Source organism: Pteropus medius, unplaced genomic scaffold, assembly GCF_902729225.1.
Source record: "Pteropus medius unplaced genomic scaffold, Ma_sr-lr_union100, whole genome shotgun sequence".
Classification (NCBI taxonomy): domain Eukaryota; kingdom Metazoa; phylum Chordata; class Mammalia; order Chiroptera; family Pteropodidae; genus Pteropus; species Pteropus medius.
In genome coordinates, this window is record NW_024346150.1 from 3,117,696 (window position 1) to 3,139,222 (window position 21,527).

General features: G+C 40.2%; 2 protein-coding genes across 2 annotated transcripts in view; one reads left to right on the top strand and one right to left on the bottom strand.

Annotated features, from left to right (window-relative positions):
* The first annotated feature begins 140 nt into the window (after positions 1–140).
* CUNH9orf153 (chromosome unknown C9orf153 homolog) lies at positions 141–21,015 on the top strand. The gene is made up of 5 exons (XM_039875631.1): positions 141–4,386; positions 5,615–5,744; positions 14,888–14,983; positions 15,999–16,485; positions 19,600–21,015. The coding sequence occupies exons 3-5, from the start codon at positions 14,918–14,920 to the stop codon at positions 19,824–19,826; spliced, it is 780 nt and encodes a 259-aa protein (XP_039731565.1). The 5' UTR covers positions 141–4,386; positions 5,615–5,744; positions 14,888–14,917; the 3' UTR covers positions 19,827–21,015.
* The window catches only part of LOC120612970 (translation initiation factor IF-2-like), a 36,413-nt gene continuing 28,300 nt past the window's right edge, over positions 13,415–21,527 (bottom strand). The window contains exon 4 of the mRNA XM_039875692.1: positions 13,415–14,737. The gene's annotated coding sequence lies outside the window, so the exon portion shown is untranslated. The remainder of the gene's footprint in view (positions 14,738–21,527) is intronic.

Here is a 21,527-nt window from a genome sequence, read left to right on the forward strand (position 1 = left end):
AAATTGCCTTTTCTTTTTAAAGAAGAAGGGTTTGGGAATTGTAGCTGTTATAGGTATTTATAAATAATTGCCATGTTTTTTTAACTAGTCTCCCTGCTGTCAGGATTTTCTACGCCTGATTCTGTTGCATCTGATGTTTAGGTTGCTGTGTTCTCCACGTGGCCCTTTGACAGAACCATTTCCAATTGCTCTTAGCTCCAGAGCCCCCATAATTCCCTTTCTTCTTCCGCCTTCTCCTTCCCTGTTTCACTATAAGGGTCATCCATTTCCTCTAACCTGCTTCTCAAGTCTCCCACACAGATTTCCTTACATTCTCACGTGTCATCATCCCTACCTGGAATGCTTTTTTCAAATCTGTTATCCAAGCTTTATGTTCATTTTCAAAAAGGTTCTTAACAGTTCACTTCCGGCGCATTCGTAAGCACCTGCTCTCCACTTGCCCGAGGTTTCACAGTCAGTCCCTGACCTCAGAGTCCTTAGAGTTGACAATGAGACAGACATCAATGAAGAGAATATGGTAAGTATTGCTAGTAGCTAACATTTATTGCAGACTAGCTGCATGCCAGGAAGTGTTCCAATTAACATAATCTTAACTGAGTGAAGTAGTTCTGACTACTATCTTTTTCATAGGTGAGAAACTAAAGCATAGCATGGATAAAATTGTTGACTAAGGTAACACAGTACATGGCTGAGTCAGAGTGACAACCCACAATGTCTGGCTTCAGCCCATGCTCCTAGCATTAGGCCACATTGAATGTCACAATAAGAACCGAGATGGGTACACTTCTAAAAAGTTATCGTAGAGGTTATGACATGCGAGCCGAGTCTTAAAAGACATAAGAAATTTGGAGAAGAGGAAAGAGAATTAATAAAACTAAAGAAGATTGAAAACATACTTAGGAAGCTGAATACTCAGAAAAACATCAGGCACAAAAGGGACAGCAGACAGGATGGAGGACAAAGCAGGCCCGGGGTATTGGGCTTTCTCTAGGTAATGCAGGTGTTGGGAGCCACTGAAGGTTTTTACAAGGGAGTCATCAAAGCGAGTGCATTTAGAAGTGTCAACTGGGCTGCCCTGTGGAGCATGGAGAAGGCTGCATGATGAGCTGGACAAGAGGAAGCTGCTGCAAAACCCCAAGTAAGACCTGAGGGAGAGAACAGTGTGAGGAAGGCGTAGGTAAAATCGGTGGACTCCATTCACAGACCAGCCTCAACCGGGCCATGATTTTGTGGCTCTTGGCTAATCCCACTAGCGTACCTGTACTGGTGTTTTGGTTTTGGTCTGTCTCTTGCACAATAGCAAAAGGTTCTTGAAGACAGGAGCTCTCTCATTTTCTTTGATATTCATTTAACACCAGACACATCATAAGTATTTTTGGCAAAATGATTCCTACAGCCATTATCAGCCATATCATATTCTGTCTGTTCTGCATGGTGTTCTTCCAGGCTCCACTCCAGACCCTGGGCATCCTGTGAGAGGTCACTTTGTAGTGCCCCTGTGCGATACATAGAAAGTCAGCTGCTGGGAGGGAGCTTCATGCAGAGGCAGAGCCAGAGCCAATGGAGTGTCCTGATTAGAAGCCTACTCTTCAATATCGAGATGCTAGTTGGATGGTTCAGGCCACTGTGCCTAAAACACCCGGTGAAGAATCGCAGGAGGGAGGGTGCTGCTGTGCTGCTCCGCTACAGAGCGGCTCCCTGCCCTCTGTCTCTGGACCCACAAGAAGGATTTTTTTTATTTTCTTGAGAAGGGGCGAAGTGGGATTGGAAAAATCACTACCAGATCAGATGTCCCTAAGATTTCTAGTACTCCCTAGGTTTTACTCAGCAGGAACCTTTAAACAATAGCCTTTCTTGATCTATTTTGATGTCTAAAAGATCAGGAAATGGAAAAGCCTCTTGGCCATTTACATGCCATCTAACATCTGTGAGGACCCTCACAGCCTACAGAGCCTGTACTTGTCAGTGTCCCATTTGTGCCTCAGAGGAGATATGACCTGGGCCAGAGAGATTGCAACAACCAGGAATAATACAAAGGCAGCTGCCTGACACGGTTTACGGGAGTCTGATGTGCAGAAATATAGATCTGAGGGTGAGATACACTTGGATTTGAACGATGGGTTTTGTTATCTTGTAGCCTGGTGACCTGACACAGGCTTGGTAACTTCTCTGAACCTTTTTCCTTTCTATAGAACAGTCACAGATTTTGGACAAATTTGATGGGCTTATGGCACATAAACAGTGTCAAGCTTAGATATGTTGTAGTTCTGGTCTCTTTTAATAGTAGATTATCAATCAAAGCAAGAGTTTACAGAATGAGTTTCCACGCAATTAGGGAGTTACTGTTCTGTATTAAAATCTGGCGAAATTAGCTCTATTTCTTTCAAACGACCACAGTAACTTGTTGGAAAAGAACTGCAAATATGATCATATGGAGAAATTGTATTCTCTTAGTAGCTGGTTAGCTACTCAGAGAATTTCTGTGTAGAGAGAAACCTGCTTTAATCTGGGGAGTAGTAGCTGAACCCCCTGGGCCCAGATAGGCCACACCAGACTTCAGAGGAAGAGCAGAGCTGGAGGTCCACCGTACCCTCCATCTCCTTTGAGATGCATAGCCATGTGGGAGGTTAAATCACTGTGAGATGTTTGACGTCAACTTCCTCCCTGGCTCTCCTGCAAAATCTTCACTGAAGGTTAAGATTCTCAGGATTCTTATTAATGGTGGCGTGGAATTGAATCATCCATCCCTGAAGCAAGGGCTCTGTGCCAGTGATACAGTCCCCCGGCTTAAAACTCCTGTTTCTTTGATAGTCTTAGTGGGTTACTTCATGGTTTTACTTCCATAAACGAGTAATTCCCAAACTGTTTATAGTACTCACTTTTTGTCTTCCATGGATTCCTCATCTTGAGTAGTTCTCAAATCTTTAAGGCGTAAATAAGTAAAAGTGGATCTTGTTAAAACAGACCTGGTTCCAAAGGTCTGGAGGGGAGGAGGCTGGTGTCTAGCCAAGGTCCAGGCGAAGCCCACGCTGCTCTGCACGCCACCTTTGAGGAGCAAGGTTGTAAAATACTTTTCTCTGGAGGAACCTGGTTTGTTTTAGTGATAATTCACGCCTCATTTGTTGTTACTAAACACCCACCGTGTGTGCTCAGGGATTCTGATCAGCATGAGCTACCCATGCTAGCACCCTGAGAGCGACAGAGCTCAAAGGCCAAGACAGTGCCTGGCAGTCGTAACTGTAAGGCCTGTCCAGGATTTCCTTCAGGTTTCTGAAATACTAAAAGTAACCTTGGGGACTTGCAGCCATTGTACTATACTCTTAAAAATAGTTAAAATGGTAAATTTTTTGTTATATCTATTTTACCGCCAGACAAAACAATTCTCCTGAGAAAGGCAGGGCCCCATGCCACCTTAGGTGGCTGTTCAAAGAAGAAAAGGCCATACAAGACTTTTCCTTTTGTCTCATCCTTGTGCCTGAGATGTCAAACTTGGTCTCTCTATTTGAGAAGACTATTTCAAAGGCATTAGGATAAAAATGACTTGTGGACCCTCCAGGTCTCTTGGTTCTGCTGGCTAAAGCAGTGATGGCTGAGCGGGGGACCCCAGCTACCAAAGAAGCTACTACTAAGTGGCTTGACTATATGCCAATCGAGTCCATTCTGGGAAAATGGTTGTTCTGACAAGAACCTCCCGAGAGGGAAGCCAGTTAAGAGTGGGACAGAGTCCAGAGCACGGCTGCTGGCCTCATAGTCGGCATGGCCATGTAGCCTCCAGTCCACCTCCAACTGGGTCATCTGGGCAGACGTAGGGAGCACAGGTCTGTCTCCTGTCTTAATTCTCTTTTGTTCTCCTTTGTACCTTGCCCATATCTAAGAAAAACTTACCTGATTATAAATTATATTCACAATTCAGCTATTTAATGTTCACTTTTTGAAAAAAATACCTTTTTATCCTCCTTCCATCCATTACCCTCAGGTAGAAAGGTAATCCCCCTGACCATTAGTGTCACATTGCTGTTTGTGTCACCTTCAGGATGTCCATATGTCACAATGGACAGATACTTATTCAACACTTACTAAGCATAGCTTATGTTTGGGGCTGGGTAAGGCCATGGAGGTACCTGATGAATGGGACTCAGCCCCTGACCCCCCAGGCACATAGATTTGTGAAAAAGATGACCCTATTTACAGATCATTGTAAAGCAAATGGTAAGTGCAGTGGTGGATATACTCCAGGGCATAATGAGAACATAGAAAAGTGAAAATGAAACCAGTATGGGCTTAGCAAGGAGAGGTGGGGTGAAGTGGGCAGTGGGGAGAGAGAGAGGAAAGGCCAGAGCTGAGAGAGAAGATGGTAGCTGGGAGACTTTCATCTCCTTCCAGCAGGTGACAGGAAGCTGGACCCAGCTGGTCATGACAGCCTGCACAATCTCCCTCTTCCTTTGGAGCCTTCTCCAGTAACAGCCCTACCTCCTCCCTATATTTCTGTGCCTTCTTCCCGTGTTTCCACTGACTGTTGGCCCTGACTTGGCTCTGCTCTCACCACGGCTGGCGTCTTTACTGCTCCCTCTCACCACATCCAGCCTTGAGAGGGTATAACCCAGTAGAGATGAGAATCGGAGCATGAAGGAGATCAAAAAATGGTAGAGTGGTTACCAGAGGGTAGGGGGTGGGGAGGAGGGAAGCGTAGACAGGTAAAGGGAACAAATATAGAGGGATTGGGGGAGGGCGAAGTGGGTGAAGGGGATCAAATATATGGTAGCTGAAGGAAACTGGACTCTGGGTGGTAATCACAATAGAATATATAGATGTCAAATTATAATGTACACCTGAAAATTATATAATTGTATTAACCAATGTTACCCCAATAAAATAGATAGATGATAGATAGATAGATAGATAGATAGATAGATAGATAGATAGATAGATAGATAGAGAATGGTGGAGAGTCTCCTCTCCCCTTTTCTGGAACCAGCACACTGAGACATGCTGTCTCTGTTGGGTCAAAACAGAATGGTAAAAATAAATGAACCAGTCAAACTGGCTTCTATCCAATGCTGCCAGATGTTACTCCACCTCCCTGCCCAGCAGGCCTATCAGTCCTGCAGGCCACCAGTAAGGAAGGCCACCATCCATCTAATCAATGAAGGCCCTGAGCAGGTACAGTTCCTGGGGACTGTCTGCAGAGCTCAGGACAGTGAGCACAGGCAGCTTTCCATGGCAATTCCCTTGGGTGGAATTGTACTGCGTGTGATCCTCCCCACTCTCTCCTACTCCTGCTACTACCCGCCCAGCACCTTTTCTTCCTTCTCTCCTTCCGCGTGTGCTGCCTTACATTCAGGTGCCAGGGTACCATAGGCCCACCGTGGTACTGTGGATGGCACACAGGCTAAGGCTGGCAACCCCAGCCGGCACTTCCAGACTGGCCTAGAGTCCCATTAAGTACATTTGTCAGTTCCCTGGAAACAAGCTGGAGAAGCAGCCTGCCCCTGCAGCTGCACGGCTTTTCTTAGGCACCAAGGGAAGTGGAGTAGAAGTGGTCGTGGGCACAGAGACAGGTGGGCACGGTCGGAATCACAATAAACACCAAGGAAATCTGTCCTTTCTCCTTTAGGTTGCTGAGCAGAACAGCGTCCCCCTTCTCTGAGTTTCCATCTTTGGGAGCCTGGCTCCTTCATTTTGGGGATTCTGTCCTATAGGCCAAGCGCTGCTGCCTCCACCAAGCCAACCAGAAGCAAGCACAGGTACTGATTCTCCCCTGTTTTTGTCCCCCTTCATCTCCAGGGGATACGTTCCCAGTGGATGCCTGAAACTGTAGCTAGTATGGAAGCCTATAAATACTGTTGTTTACCTAGATCTACACACCTTTTTTCACTTAAAGCACTTTGCAGCTTCTCTTTGGCACGTCCGAATTGCCAGCATCACTACTCTTGCACTTTGGGCCATTATTAAGTAAAATAAGGGTTACTTCAACAGTAGCACTGCGATCCTGTGACAGTCGATCTGATAACCGAGCTGGCTACTAAGTGACTAATGGGCATGGAGTGTATACAGTGTGGAAACACTGGACAGAGGAATGAGTCTCATCCTGGGCAGGATGGAGCAGGACAGCTGAGATCCTATCACGCTACTCAGAACGGCACACAATTTTAAACTTATGAATTATTTCTAGAATTTTCCATTTAATATTTTCAGCTATAGTTGACTGCTGATAACTGAAACTGTGGAAACTGAAACTGTGGATAAAGGGGGAACAGCAGTGGTGGCAATAAACAGCTAACACTTAATGAGAACATTTCCCAGGGGTCAGGCTGTCTTGTAAACGCTCTACAGGAATTAGCTCATTTAATCCTCACACAACTCTAGATATTCGATGCCATACTTATCATCCCCATGTTACATATGTGTATACCGAACACTGAGATCAGAAGTCAGCAATAAAGGCTTCGATTCCAGAGTATGTTGTCTTATCTAATATGCTCAACTGGAGAAGATAAGACAAGTACCACTAAACAGGATGGAAAAATGATAAATGCCATTGAAGAGATACAGGGACACTTTCAGGGAAGCTCAGAGAAGCAGGAGATGACAACCACAAAGAATATCAAACAGCTCCTGAGATGGGCTTTGACAAGAGACAGCAGCTCTGAGGAGATGGGCACAGGGACTTCGTGGTGATAGAACAGCATAAACAGGCAGGAAGTAGGGAAGTGAGGGGCACATGTGGGGAATGTCACACACACACACACACACACGCACACACACACGCAGCTGCAGAAGAGCCTAAAAGGGAAGCAGTGGGGGATGCAGGTGGAGTTACAGCTTGTGGCCAGACTGGAAGCCCTGACACTAGGCCATGAGCTTGTACTCTGTGGGCCAGGGAAAAGCCACTGTCAGTCTTAAGCAAGAGCAAATCCTGATAAGAATGCTCTTTTCTGGATAACCGAGTGAGGTTTATAGAAAAGAAGATCGAGCCCAAGGGATTGTTAGGGCACTGAAACTGTTCTGTGTGATATATAATGGTGAATAAATGTTATTATACATTTGTCAATAGAATATACAATCCAGGGTGAACCCTAATGGGAACTATGGACTTTAAATAATAATGTATAAATATTTGTCCATCAATTATAACAAACGTATCACACCAGCATGAGATGTTAATAATTGAGGAAATTGTGTGTATGATGTGTAGAGGGGCATGAGTGAATACTGTACTTTCCAACCAATTTTCTGTAAACCTAAACCTTCTCTAAAAAAACAAAGCCTATTAATTATATAAAAAGAAAAGTCATATTAAATTAGCAATATAATAGGGTAATTGCATTCCTAAGAAAACGGGTTTTTAAACATCGCATTGTAAAAGCAATTATTTCCAAGAGGAAATTGGGAGTTTCAAATGCTCTACTATAATGTTTATTTTTCCTAAAAAATTTCAATAATAAAGGTCATTTTTAATAGTTGGGGGTGTGTGTACAGCCGTAAAATCTTCATATCCGAAAGCGAGCCTGCCTTCGCTAATGTCTGCCCACAATTGATAAGCTCTCTTGGTGAACCAGAGCCAGCAGGAAGGTTGAGTGGCCTTCCACCACTCACTCCCTGAGGCAATGCTGTCACCTTCCTCATCTGTTGGGTTGGTAAACAAAGCCACTCAACTGATCAATTGGCCAAGGCCACAGACTTCTTTTTTCCTCCGAAGTGCTGAATCTGATTGCGCCATGCTTCCAATTCTGTTATAATCAATAGTAGTAAATTGTATTCTGTAATCAATTGTTGTTATATTCAACTTCTGACAACCCGAGCAGAAGGCCTATAACTGAGTAACTACTCTGTGACAGGCACTATGCCAGGCAAGTGGATCCTTTGAGCAGACAGACAGACAGACTCCAAGGCTAAGGAATCCAGAGAAATCGGCCAGGAAAGCCCACTAAGTATTTTGGTGATTGACCGGGCCAGAGTTGATGAAGTCCAGACAGATCCCGTGGGTTCTCACCTGCCCCCCGAGGAACCCACTTCTCGCTTGGACCAGAGTTCTCAAAGCATGAAACCCAGTGATGGCTCCAGTGGCCACAGGCACTTTGGGGGTTTCAGAGAAAAAAGCAACGAAACAGTTGTAGCCACACTTCGTGAATTGGAAGTGGAAGACTGTAATATTTTCACAGAAATCCCGTTTTGTTCTCAGTAACCACTGCATACTTAAATGTTGAGCCCTTTCCTCAAGAACTCCATTAATCAGATTGCCTTAAATAACATTCCGTTAGCAGGGTTCATCCTGGTTATTGTATTTTTCACACCATTTGCTTATTTATGTTGATCAAATTTGCAATCTCTACTATTGCTATTGGGTTAGATTCAACTCACTTCCAGTTTTAAAAAGGGGATTAGTGGCTCAAAACTGTTTACTGAAGCATAAAATAGTGATGGAGACAGTAAGGTGTATCCATCCTATAGATCAGAATAATTTTATGAACACACAGGTAACTGTGACTCCTGGGTCTAGCAGATCTGCAGGTGTGATGATTTTACACAAAGTGGTTGAAAATTAAAATTGAATAGGAGGACTTTCCACAATGAATATTTGAAAACTGTGTTTGATTAGATCAAAGCTCCCCTTGCCCAAGTCCCCGCTCCCAGCAAAGTTGTCAAAGCTGGTCTGAGGACACCACCGAAGGTTTTGAGTCATTCGACAAGCCACGGTAGTGACATTCTAATAAACCAATGGAGTTTTTCCAGTACAAGTACAAAAGATTGGTTTCTGGGACAGAGTTAATTAATTTTATTTGGTAAATACAGAGTGAAGACAAAAATGTCCAACCGATTACTCAAAAGTTTTACATATTGAAGCAAACATAGGTATGTTACATTACTGTTAAGAATCTTGTAAAACTGGCTACAGGGTTAATTACATGATATGCTCAGAAAATAAGCAAAATGAGCTATTGGCAAAATAGTTTTATCAGAGATCTTGTTATATAAATACTAACAATATATAATGCAACAAAACATTTCTGTTGTCAGACGCATTATCCATTGTGCACTGGCCCACACTTACACAAATGTTTCCAATCACAAATATGAGTTAGTTTAAGCCGTTGATATATATGTCGTATATATCCACATGAAGAAGAAAGCCACAGCAATATTTTGTTCCGTTTGTCACTGAAAACACAGCGAAATGCCATTGTGGGGGTGGGCTAGAGACTGAAATAGATGCCCAGGTGTCTATACTGAAGGAACACCTGGAGGGGAGCGATGGGGAAGGCTGTTGCTATAGAAATAAAGGAACTGTCTCTGAAGTAGGTCCGCGCATGCTCTCACCCTCAGGGGGAGAGAGAGGAGGGGATGAGGGAGAAGTTGGGGGGAAAAGCATTGTTAGAGAAAAAGTTGTAGGAATTTATCAGAGACAACCTTCTAGTGAGGCTACCTGGTGGCACAACAGTACAGTTAGGATCCCTGGGCAAAAAAAAAGAATGAATTTAACTGTGAATAAGATAAAGCAATACTGTTAAAGCCACACCTTAACCTGGCCTTTGTAAAGGAATTGTGCGTGACTATTACTTTTCTGTAGTGCGTAAGCTCCTCAAAGGCAGGGATAGAAAAGTACGTCCTTGGAGACTTGCTCCAAATATTAGATAGTGACAAGTCTCTACCTGTTTAGACAAAACGAGCTCTTTTCTGAGGAAAACCAAGTTTCCCAATCCACACTACTGAGGCAGATAATAAAAACAAATAATAGAACCAACAATAATATCCTTACAATCAAGTTATGAGGTGGATATTATTTTTTTTAATTTTGTCTTCCTAATTTCATAGTAAGTAGGGAAACAGATTGTATCTCCATGAAATGAGAGCTACCCCCCTGGGCTGTGTAGGACAAAAGATGCTACTGTAGTTAAGCCCTGTATCAGTCATGGCTTGTATTTTCTGTATTCTGATGGGGCTAATTCCTTGAAATAGAAAACAACTTGCTTGTGAGTGTGCCTTGCATAGGCAAACCGACGAATCCCGAGCCTGCACCCCAGCAATATCCTTTATCAGGCTCTCACACTAGAGGCCACTCTCCACCTGCCCTATGACTCCAGGGCCAGGTACCAGACAACTAGGGAAAGCCCTATGCCCCAGAGCCCACTGAGATTATTCAAACCAGCCAATCCTAAACTTGCTGGCTCTGCCTCACCTATTCTTTCCTTCAGAGCCAATAAAGGCTCTGACCCACGTTTCCCACTCCCACCTCACCTCCTGACAGATCCTGGTGCTTCCAGTTTGTGCGTGTGCGCACACGCACGCGCGCACACACACACACACACACACACACACACACACACACACACGCCATGGGGTGGCATGCTCCCTCTTCTTGGAAACTGTTAGCAGCAATCTTTTCAAGGCAATCATCTCCTGGTCTGTTGACTTTACTGAACCTCAACTTTTCTGTTAATACACTATATTTTTAAAACAAGTCCCTCATGGGTGGCCCAGGGCAAAGAAGAATCCTGCCCCCTTGGAATCTATCCTCACAGCAGTACAGCCGCTGTTGTCACAAGGACAACCAAAGCCACTCCAGCCACCCTGAAATCGATGGGCTCCCCCACCTGAAGAAGAAGGGATTGGTTCCCTCCTAGGCTGACCAGTTCTGAGCAAAACCTGGAACAGTCTCAATGTTTTCATGGCAGGAGGGCCTGGACTGTGGCTGCTAGGGCAGGGGCAAGCCCACACATTGGATTACAGAGTCGAAGTTGAAATTGAACATGCTCTAGTAGAAATGATATAAGGAGCACCTATACTGGCCATAGATATACTAGATTAGTTGGCGGACTTTTTTACAAAGTCATCACTAATGAAAAAAGCAAGATGCTGAAAGTGAGTACAACATGATCTCTGTCCTGTAAACAATTACTATGAATCTTTTTTATTTGTGTATATATGTACATATATGTCAATATATGCTTATATAAGCACAGAGAAAAATTAACTTGAAGAAGGGGCTAATAAAAGAAGGCAGGGACGGGGAGGGGCAAAAAAGAAAAACAAAATCATTGAAAAATGCATGTGACAAGATTCCATTTATGCATGATAGCATAATATTTATTATGCTAATGTATATTAGCACATCGTAATTACATATTAAAATGTGGGTTGTGAAACCAGACTGCTTTAAACCCAGATTCACTACTTAGCTGTTACATTAGTCATGGTGCTCACCATCAATTTTCTCATCTGTAAAATAGAGACTATAATTGCATCTCTGTCAGGGAGTTGTTGAGAGGATCGAATGGGGTAATACATTTAAGTTCCCAGAACTACGTATGGCATACGCATAAGTGTTCAACAAATGTTAGCTAGTATTCGTAGCCATTACTAATGGTCAGTATCCCAAGTTTGTACACCCTGGTACCTCCATTACCTCTAAGACGCATCCACTGGAGACTGGACTCCTCTACCATTGAAAAAAAGAACAATGAATTTAAGACTATAAGAAGATGATAGAGAAGACAAACAGTAAAGGAACCAATATGTATATATATACATATATATACTTGGTCTTACTAATGAAGAGAATAGAACAAAATTAAAAGGTATAATAATTTTTTAACTTTGATAAATTAAACATCCATAATAATTCACTGTGACTCTGGAAGAGTAATAGAAGTGAATCTGCTGGGCCACATGGCAGCTGTATGTTTAACATTTTGAGGAATTGTTACACTGTTTTTCAAAGTGACTGCACCATATTTCATTCCCACCAGTTTATTTTTCTCTGTGCTTATATAACCATATATTGACATATATACATATATATAAAAGATTCATAGTAACTATTTATAGGATTGAGATCATGTTGTACTCACTTTCAGCATCTTGCTTTTTTCACCAGCAATGGATGATGGTACCAATAGCTCTAAATCTTCACTAACAATCATTTTTATTTGTTTTTATTATAGCCATCCTAGTGGGAGTGAAATATTATCTCATTGTTGCTTAAATTTGCATTTTTTTCTGATAGCTAATGATGTTGAGTATCTTTTCATATGTTTATTGGCCATTTATATATTTTCTTTGGAGAAATCTTTATTCAAATCACTTGCCCATTTTAAAAAAATAGTATCTTTTTATTTTTAAATTTTTATATTTTTATTTTTTTCAAAAATAGTTGACATACAATATTACTTTTCAGGTGTACATCATAGTGATTAGACATTTATATAATTTACAAAGTGATTAACCTCATAAATTCAGTACCCATCTGAAACCAGTTATTACAGTACTACTGACTGTATTCTCCATGCTATACTCTACAACCCGACTATTTTGTAACTACCAATTTGCACCTCTTTATCCCCTCCTCCCTTCACTTATTCCCCCACCCCTAATCTGACAACCATCATCAAAAGGCTCTCTGTATCTATGAGCTTGTTTCTGCTTGTTTGTTTGTTTGTTTGCTTACCCTGTTCTCTAGATTCCACATTTGATATTTGTCTTTCTGACTTACTCCACTCAGCACAATACCCTCTAAGTCCATCCATGTTGGGGCAGATGGCAAGATTTCATTTTTTTTTTTTTTATGGCTGAGTAATATTCCACTGTATATACCACCTTTTCTTTATCCATTCACCCGTTGATGGACACCCAAGATGCCTTCATGTCTTGGCTACTGTAAATAATGCTGCAATGGATATATGAATTCACCAGTGTCTTCAAAGTAATGTTTGGGTTTCTTCAGATAAATACCCGGAAATTTCTTATTATAGACTTTGTTTTAAAGTCTGTTTTGTCTGGTATAAGTATTGCTATCCCAGTTTTTTGTTGTTGTTGTTTCCATTTTCAGAAAATGACTGTTTTCATCCCTTTACTTTGTGTGTGTCTTTCAATCCGAAGTCTCTCTCAGTCAGCATATGTAAGAGTCTTTTTTTTTTCTTATCTATTCAGCCACTCTATCTTTTGATTGAAGCATTTAATCCATTTACATTTAAAGTAATTGTTGCTAGATATGTAGTTACTGCCATTTTATTATTCATTGTTATCTTTTTTTCTTTTTACTTCTTAAAGAAGTCCCTCTAACATTTCCTATAATAGTGGCTTGATGATGATAAACTCCTTTAGTTTTTTCTTGTCTGGGAAGCTCTTTGTCTGTCTTTTGATTCTAAATGATAGCTTTGCTGGGTAGAGTGATCCTGGTTGTAGATCCTTGCTTTTTATCACTTTGAATATTTATGCCAATCTCTTCTGGTCTGCAAAGTTTCTGTTGAGAAATCAGCTGACAATCATGAGCACTCCCTTGCATGTAACTAACTGTTTTTCTCTTGCTGCTTTTTAAGATTCTCTCTTTGTTTTTAACCTTTGACATTTTAATTATGATGTGTCTTAATGTGGGCCTCTTTGGGTTCATCTTGTTTGAGACTCTCTGAGCTTTCATGTTTTCTATTTCCACTTTTATGTTTTCTATCTCTTAGTTCTGAATTCATCTACTCTTCTAAGTTCATTGACCATCCTTATAACCAGTGTTTTGAACTCTGCATCTGGTATTTTAACTGGTCAGAGGTAGAAATATCTGTGAAGCCACTGCCGAAATGTAAGAAATGGGTGGGCATGCTGTATTATATTGCTTTTTTTGTCCTATATATTGATATACTGGACTCAATAGTGATAATATATTTAGACATAAATACATATCAAATAATAGATATCTCAGAATAAATACGTATTCATCTATATAGATATATATTCATTCTGGGTTTTCTACTTTGCTTGGGAAGGAGGAAAAACCTAATTGTTTTTGCTTCACCACTAACACCAGATAAGTGTTTCTGGTTCATCTCTTGACTCTCATCCCAGTTCCCGCAGCTACCAGTCAGGAAATAGTGGTAGTCGGGAAGATATTTTCTTTCATACATTCCCCTACCTACCAACAGAGGTTTCACTGGAATAAATTAAACCAAGAACGTGAAGTATTGTGGGGTTTACCTATTATTTATTGTTATATAACAATCTGCTCAAAACTTAGTGTCTTGAAGCAACTGTAGTTCATTACTTGCCATCATTTCAGAGTTGGCCAGCTTAGCTGGGTTGTTCTTCCCTATTGGGAATCATCTGGGGCTGCTCATGCAGCTGTTGTCATCTGGAGGCTTAGATGGGGCTGGGTAATCCAAGATGGCCTCATTTACATGTCTAGTGGTTGGTGCTGGCTCTCAACTCCACATGGTCTCTCCAGAAGGGTAGCTGGCTCTCTACATGGTGGCTCAGGCTTCCAAGAAGGTAAAATGAAGCTGCAAAGCTTCTTAACGCTTAGGCTCTGGCACTTCCACAACATCACTTACACTTCGTGCTGTCAGTCAAAGCCAAGCATAATGCCAGCCCAGAGTCAAATATGAGAGTGGACTTAGCTGCCACTTAAGGATGAGATCGATTGTATGAATTTTATGGCCATTTTTAATCCCCTGAACAGGGATTGAACAAAATTCCATCTGTAAAGTGCCTAATAGCCCAAAGCAATTAAGTTCAAAATGTTAATTCTTGTTCTTGTTTTTGTTGTTTGCCTTTTCTTCTGAATAAAAAAATACTTTTCCGGGGTAAAGAGGTGAGTTTTTCTTTAGATGAAAGTTAATCAAAATATATGAGACAAAAAACATCCATATAGCATACTTTGAACTAGTATTAAATACCTGAACATACAGGTCATATAAGAATTTGAGGTGTTGCAGAGAAAATATTTGATCAAAATGTGATTAATTTGCCAGACCTAAAGAAGAAAAAAAAAGAAAAATTTATTTTAATGATATAAAATTAAGTGTCCCACTTAAAAGTTCCAAAGATTTAAAAAGTGTTAGCCTCCACTTTTGTATTTTATCTGACTTTTGATCTTTCATATTCCTTTATATTGATATTTTAGGAACTAGAGGATCCTAAAAATCCCAGCACAATGCTCCTCAACAGAGACACCAATCCAAGTAAAGATGGTATGGAAATCGAGTCTCCCCGGTGTTCGGTATGTCTGTAATATGGTACACAGGAAACTGTACATATGAGAATTATGAAAATTCAAACTATTGAGTACCTGATGGCATGCCTCGAGGGCCATAGGGAAAACAAACATTTCACTTCACTGACTTACCCTTTTTCGGCACAGCAAAATGCAACTCTTTCATGGGCAGGGGAGCATGAGTGCTAAATTGTTTCCATGATAATGGAAATGCAATTGAAAGAGCCATTTACCAGTCTTGGCCCACTTCCTATTTGTTGCTCTTTCAATAGAATTGACTAGAATTGAAAGGAAACTGCACTGGGCTAAAAGACCCAAGTTTGGGCTTTCACTTTGGCCTCCTTGGCCTTTCAATTTAACCACCTAAGAAGCCTCTTACGAATAATGGAATTAGTAGGCAGAAGGCTCTATAAAATAAAGTTTTCTTCCTTCGATATAAGATTTTAGATGGAGAAGGGGACTCTGAGGAAATATTAATTGTACTTTCTGCCAACAGCTATTCCCAAACACTATTGGGAATGTAACTATTGGCTTTGGTAAAATATTCCAGTGAATAAGGACAATTACAGCTTCCTTTGCACTGCTTTTCCTGAACATTCCAAGGCCTTTGGACACCAGGATGAAGCTCTGATATTTAGATTATCTGGCTCTCTTTCTTCTTTAAAAGAAATGGCGCCTTACTCAAAACAAATGTTGGAAACCCTCTGCTGTTTCTCTCCTTGGTAACACAGAATTTTAGAGCTGGAAAGATCTTAAAGACTTTAGAATCCATTTTATAATGCAGGCTTTCAATGATGTGCCTAAATAACATCTTTTGCGGGGAACGAATCTGAGACTTGACCATCTGGTGTTTGTTCCACATTGCCACAGTTGACTTGGTCTAGTTAGGCAGTAATATCTTCCAAAGACAGATGCTTCTGTTTGCATGGTTATTTGTTATCCTATTTGTTGTAGGGTTTGTGGGTCTGCCAGATGATTACACTTCCATCAATCTCATGACTTCCCACTTTTTTCCCCACAGCTGCCAGAATTATATGCAATTGTCGAGAATTTTAATAAGAACAACAAGAAATCGAATCTTCTAAAAACTTACAGTATTTTACCTAGTGAAGCACAGAAAACACTTAGTCAAAACCTGAACACCATGCTATTCACCATCGAAACTGATGTGAGAAAAGATGCCCAACCTGTTTATACCTGCAAAGTGCTCAGAAAAAATGAAGAGAGGCCGACATCTATGACCGAACTCCTATACTGCAGCCTACTGACCAGCTCACTCTCTCCAGTAGAGAGACTCTCCAGATCCCAGCAGAGACTACTCCAGTATGGGATCCCTCCTCCCTCACACACTTTTCCTTATGAGATTCTCATCAATTACTCTAACGCTTTGGCCACCACACAGAAGATTCAGAGCACCCAAATAATACCCAGGCTGGGTGCTTCCCACATCAAGCCAGAAAAATTTACCTTTGAAGATAAAATTTCTGCATATTTATTAGTTGATCCAGGTAATCTAAACAGATAAGGCCAGAATATGAGTGTGTGGTAGAAAATGAGTGAAAATTTTACTACAAACTTTACCTACATTTCTAGAGCTGAAACAGTCAAATATTAACCTATGAGAATTTTGCAGTTCTGGGGTTCATGTCTGATGCTCTTGTTGCCTACCATGGCAATGAGAAATAGAAGACAGGGAATCAAACATTCCAGGATCAAATCTCAAACTCATTCGCCAAAAAGAAGTTATTATTTAGACATGACACTTAAACTTATTTTTATAAAATGGGCCGGTTAAACTTGGACTCTAAAGCACCCATGACTATTTGTTTCTTGTTTTGTGAAGTTAGTCAAATATTTACTGAATAATGGCTTATCTTTCTTAGGTATCTTGACTTTTGTTCAACTGAGGCTTTTTAAAGGTTTTTTTTTTTTTTTCATGAAACTTTACCTTTTCCTTATTATTGCATCTCTACAAACAAGAGGAAACTCTCTCTTTATTTCTGATTCTTTAATAGGGAGCTACCCATAAAAGGACAAAGACCATACAGAGAAAATTTAAAATATATAAAATATATGATGGTAAGTTTTAGTGAGAAGGGGGTGTCTTATTCCTAAATTCATCATTTTTCTTATATAATTTGTGGGAAGTAATATTTTGTAATTCTGTGTAGCTATAAAAAATGATTAAACCATTGATAAAATATTTGAACCCCTCTAAAGTAAGTTCTTGACTCAAGAGAAGACCATTTGCACAGTAAATATTTTGACACCACCATTTTTATATTAAAAGTAGTAGGAGAGATGGAAAGAACAAATTCAAGAGACTAAATTGATTACTCTGATCATATTTGGTATAAGGTGCTGGAAGAATCTTTGCTATAACTCCCTACATCAATGTCTGGCAGATCCTAATGTTGGTTTCAAATCCCTTTGATAGAATCATACTTTATGTGTTTTGGAGCCCAGGCAGAAATAGAAATTAAAGCAATGTAGGAATGACCTACATAAATCCACAAAACTATGCAGGTAAAGTCTGGGACCAGAGAGGAAAAAACACAGAAAGTACTGAAGATCAATAAGAACTGGCAAAAAGCCTACTGAAGAAGTACTGAAGGTTTTGGATGTTTGATAGGTCTTAAACATTTATGGCTTTGCTACCCACAGGGGCCAAATTGTTCCTTCTTCCTCATAGATTGCCTGCTATCTCCCTAACCTCCAGAGGTCTCTCATGTGCCCTCCCAGACTCTGTTGAAGTCTCTTCTCTGCCTCCACGACCTCATTTTTTAAAGATCCTGGAGGTAGAATTTCTGGGACATGTCCTGTCTATTCAAGGAATATGCATGAAGCCAGGTAGGCATCCATATGAGGAATGTCCAGTAATTCCTTAGGTATAATTGATATTAAAACAATTTGTCTTTTACTGTCCTACAGTTCCCAGTATTGCTATAATTTTATCAGCCAGTCAGTCCCTAAAGTATTCTCAGTCCAGGAGAACTTTAGGATCCCTAATATACTAAAGAATAGAATAGAACATACCTTTACTAGCACCAAGCACTGGAGGAGGAAAAGGGAGTGGATGCTGCATTTTGTTCGTCTACCTTATGAGTGCCTCTTGCTCAGGCTAAATTTTGTAGCACCATGTAGGTTAGGAATGTGTTTGACAAAAAAATAATAGAAAAGCCAAATAGGACACATTCCAGGTAGGAAGAGGAGGAGAGGACAAAGAGCCACATTGGCTAGTTTGGTCTGCTTCTAATAGGAAGCAAAGCTTCCTCAGAACACACCTCCCTACATCTTGTTGGCCAAAATTGTGTTCAGTGTCCACCCTTACTGCAAGGAAGGCTAGTGAACAGAGTTCTGAGCTTTCCATCCCCTATAGGAAAGGAAGGCAGAAGAGGATTATAGTGAGCCAACCTCTAGTGTCTACCACAGGGCACAACATACAGCTTTTTAGGAATCAAAATCATCAATTCTATGGTCGCCTTTTGCCAAATATCCCTTTCCTTCTTTCTAGCACCAGTTCTTGCTAGGCCAGGCCTGCCAAGATCATGTCAAACTCCCTGACACTTGATTACTGACCCTAGGGACAGACTGTTAAACACTATGGCCAGACATGAATTCAAGAGACTGTCCCTGGCCCCAGTCTCCTACCTCAGGTGTATATAGAAATATGTATGTGTGTGTATGTGTGTATATATTATATAGACTTTCTATCAGATAGACATAGGAAAATCCAGGCCTTTCCCAGGAATGGAGGATTGATGGGGCAGGGGCAGTATCTGGGCCATAAGTGACCTGCTCAAATATCACCAAATAAGAAGGATGGTGAAGTTGTCCATAAGAAATAGACCAGTTCTCGTTTGTTTGCTGTACCCATTATTCTCCTTATACTTCTGACACTCATCTTGGCTCTTTGGCCTCTGGTTTTATACTCAAGCCCCTGCCTTAGGCCTTGCTAGCTTGCTTGCTTTTTTCTTTCTCTCCTTCTTTTTTTTTTTAGGTTTATAATTTATTTAGTCATGAAAAGAACTGATGAGAAGGGAAAGGGAAATGGCTGCTGCGTAGGGGAATATGCAGCATATCTTGGTTGTGGTTCTTTGGCTCCTTGAAGGAATTGCAACTACTAATGACACTCCACACTGGTAGGTCTTGAGAGAGAGTAGGGAAAATAGCCAAATTCTGACTGAGCCACTCCCCTGACATACTTAGCGCTTACACCAGCACCTTGGAAAAAATGACACTAACAATCTCTGTACTTCTGATCAATCTTCCTCCTTGTTTTAACCAGAGATTAGGATCTCTGTCTCCTCTTTGTTGATCTCAGATCTCCGCAGGGCTCTCCAGGTGCACATTCTTAGTATTCAGGCACCAAATGAGACGCTGTCTCTACCTGCTATGCCCTACAGTGTCCATTCTAGCCCGGTTAGTCAATATTTATTTGGAGGAGAGCTTTAGATGAGGTGGACACCATAGGTTCTTTGTTACAAAAATAGCTTTCTATCAGAGAAGGGAGGAAGGAGGCTCAAGTTCATCAAAGGTTTATTTTATCATAAAGCATCTCTGAATAACTGAAGGTTAAATGACATCACCATGTGATTCTTTGAAAATATGATTCTTTTCAGAAAAACAATTCATGGATCTAAGGGATCTGGAATGGAAATATTATAAGGGGCTTGTGAAGTGGAAGCGTAAAACTTCAGATTCATTTATACACATACAATATGACAGTGAGAAGAGATTTGTAGAGAGCCGGGAGATGCCTGATGTTATTTTCCCCCCTCTAGTTTGTAAGTCTTTGGTCATTTATCCTCAAATTGATTATCCAAAAAATAGAACTACTACTTCTTAAATGGATATGTAGTCTATTCAAGTATTTTGGATGTGGATTTTGCTTTTGAGAACACTGAATTTATACACAAAAAGTAAAGAAGCCAAGGTTCCATGGAACATAGAAATTGAGTCCATACAATATGCATGTAAGGTCCAAAATTAAACCATTATGTGGAGTAAAAGATCCAAAGTGATCTGCTAATATAAGACCTGTGAAACCCATCTAGACCAAGGCTTTTCATATGAAAAGCAAGGGTGTATATGAAGAGCTTCCGAATGAGAATAGCTCTTAAAAATGTTTTAAACACATGAAAAAATCCACCAACATAAAAAATAGTTGGGAAATTCAACAAATAGAAGAATTAACACTTGAGAACATAGAGATCAACCTGAGAACTTAAAAATAACATATTAATGGCTCAAAGATGAGAAAGTCGCATCTATGGAACAGGAACGGGAAGATTTGAAAAAGAACAAATTTGAAATCTTGGAAGTGAAAAATATAATCATTTAAAATAGAAGACAAATGATAATAACCATCAATTAATTATCTCAATGATATACTGGATGTATCTGAAGAGAGAGGATTAATGAGTTGGAAGGTAGCACTGAGAGCGAAGCTGCTCCATCACAGCACAGTAAGATAAAGGAGAAAATTATGAAAGAAGTTAAGGGTAATGGAGGGCAGAATAAGTTCAGAAATATGTCCAGTGAAAGATGCAGAAGAAAACAGAATGGACAAAAGGTGATGTTTGAAAATAAAATGACTGATAATTTTCCAGAAATGAAGAAACACACGAAAACCCTGAATTGAAAAAATCTCAGCGTGATTAGTAAGAAGATAAATCTATACCTAGAAATGCTGTAGCCAAACTGCCGAGCATCAAGCAAGAGAGATCAATGTAATCTACAAAAGAGAGAAGATGAATTACATAGAAACAAATGACAAAACGACAGTGGATCTTTCATTAACAGTAGATGTCAGGAGGTGATGGTGTCATATATTCAAAATGCTGAAGGAAAACAACTGTCAATCTGGAATTTGCTAACCAAACTGTTATTAAAAAGTAAGGGTAAAATAAATCCATTTTAAAGCACAGAAGAGCCAAAATTATTTACTACCCAGAATCCCTTCTGAAAAAACTACTAGCAAAGTATATACTTTAGCAAGAACCTAGAGGGAGTGCAAGCAATAGTGGTGAGCAATTAAATTATTAATAATATGTGTATAATTGTGGAAATATTAAAATATATTTTTAGATTCTATTTCCTAATATTATATTCAGAAAATTTGCCTTGATATAAGTGAAATTGTTCTGCAGTTTTTATTTTTTGCACTATTTTTTAAAATCAGAGTTTGGCTCAGCATAGTGGATATCTTCAGCAAGAGATACTGTCTAGAAATGGACATGAGGAAGGTTTCTGGGGTGCTCATAATATCGTTTTTTTTTTTATCTGTGTGCTCAAGTGTATTCAATATGCAGAAGCTCCTCAAGCTATACGTTTAACAATTGTAAACTTTTCTTCATGCATGTTATACTTCACAAAGGCAGTTTTAAAAGTGATGCTACCTTTATAAGATGAATGGGAGAGTTTTCATCTTTTTCTTTTTTTTTTTGAGGCCGTAGCTATTTAAATATCAGAAATATTTATTCTTTAAAATTTAGCTAGAACTCAACTACAAAACCATCTAGTCCTCACATCTTTTCTTCCCATTTTT

Bases quoted from the DNA above. Each gene is read 5' to 3' on its own strand.
- CUNH9orf153 (XM_039875631.1), top strand. From the start codon at position 14,918: ATGCTCCTCAACAGAGACACCAATCCAAGTAAAGATGGTATGGAAATC. The intron at 14,984-15,998 runs GTATGTCTGTAA...TTTTCCCCACAG, and splicing joins TCGAGTCTCCCCGGTGTTCG to CTGCCAGAATTATATGCAAT. The intron at 16,486-19,599 runs GTAATCTAAACA...GATTCTTTTCAG, and splicing joins ATATTTATTAGTTGATCCAG to AAAAACAATTCATGGATCTA.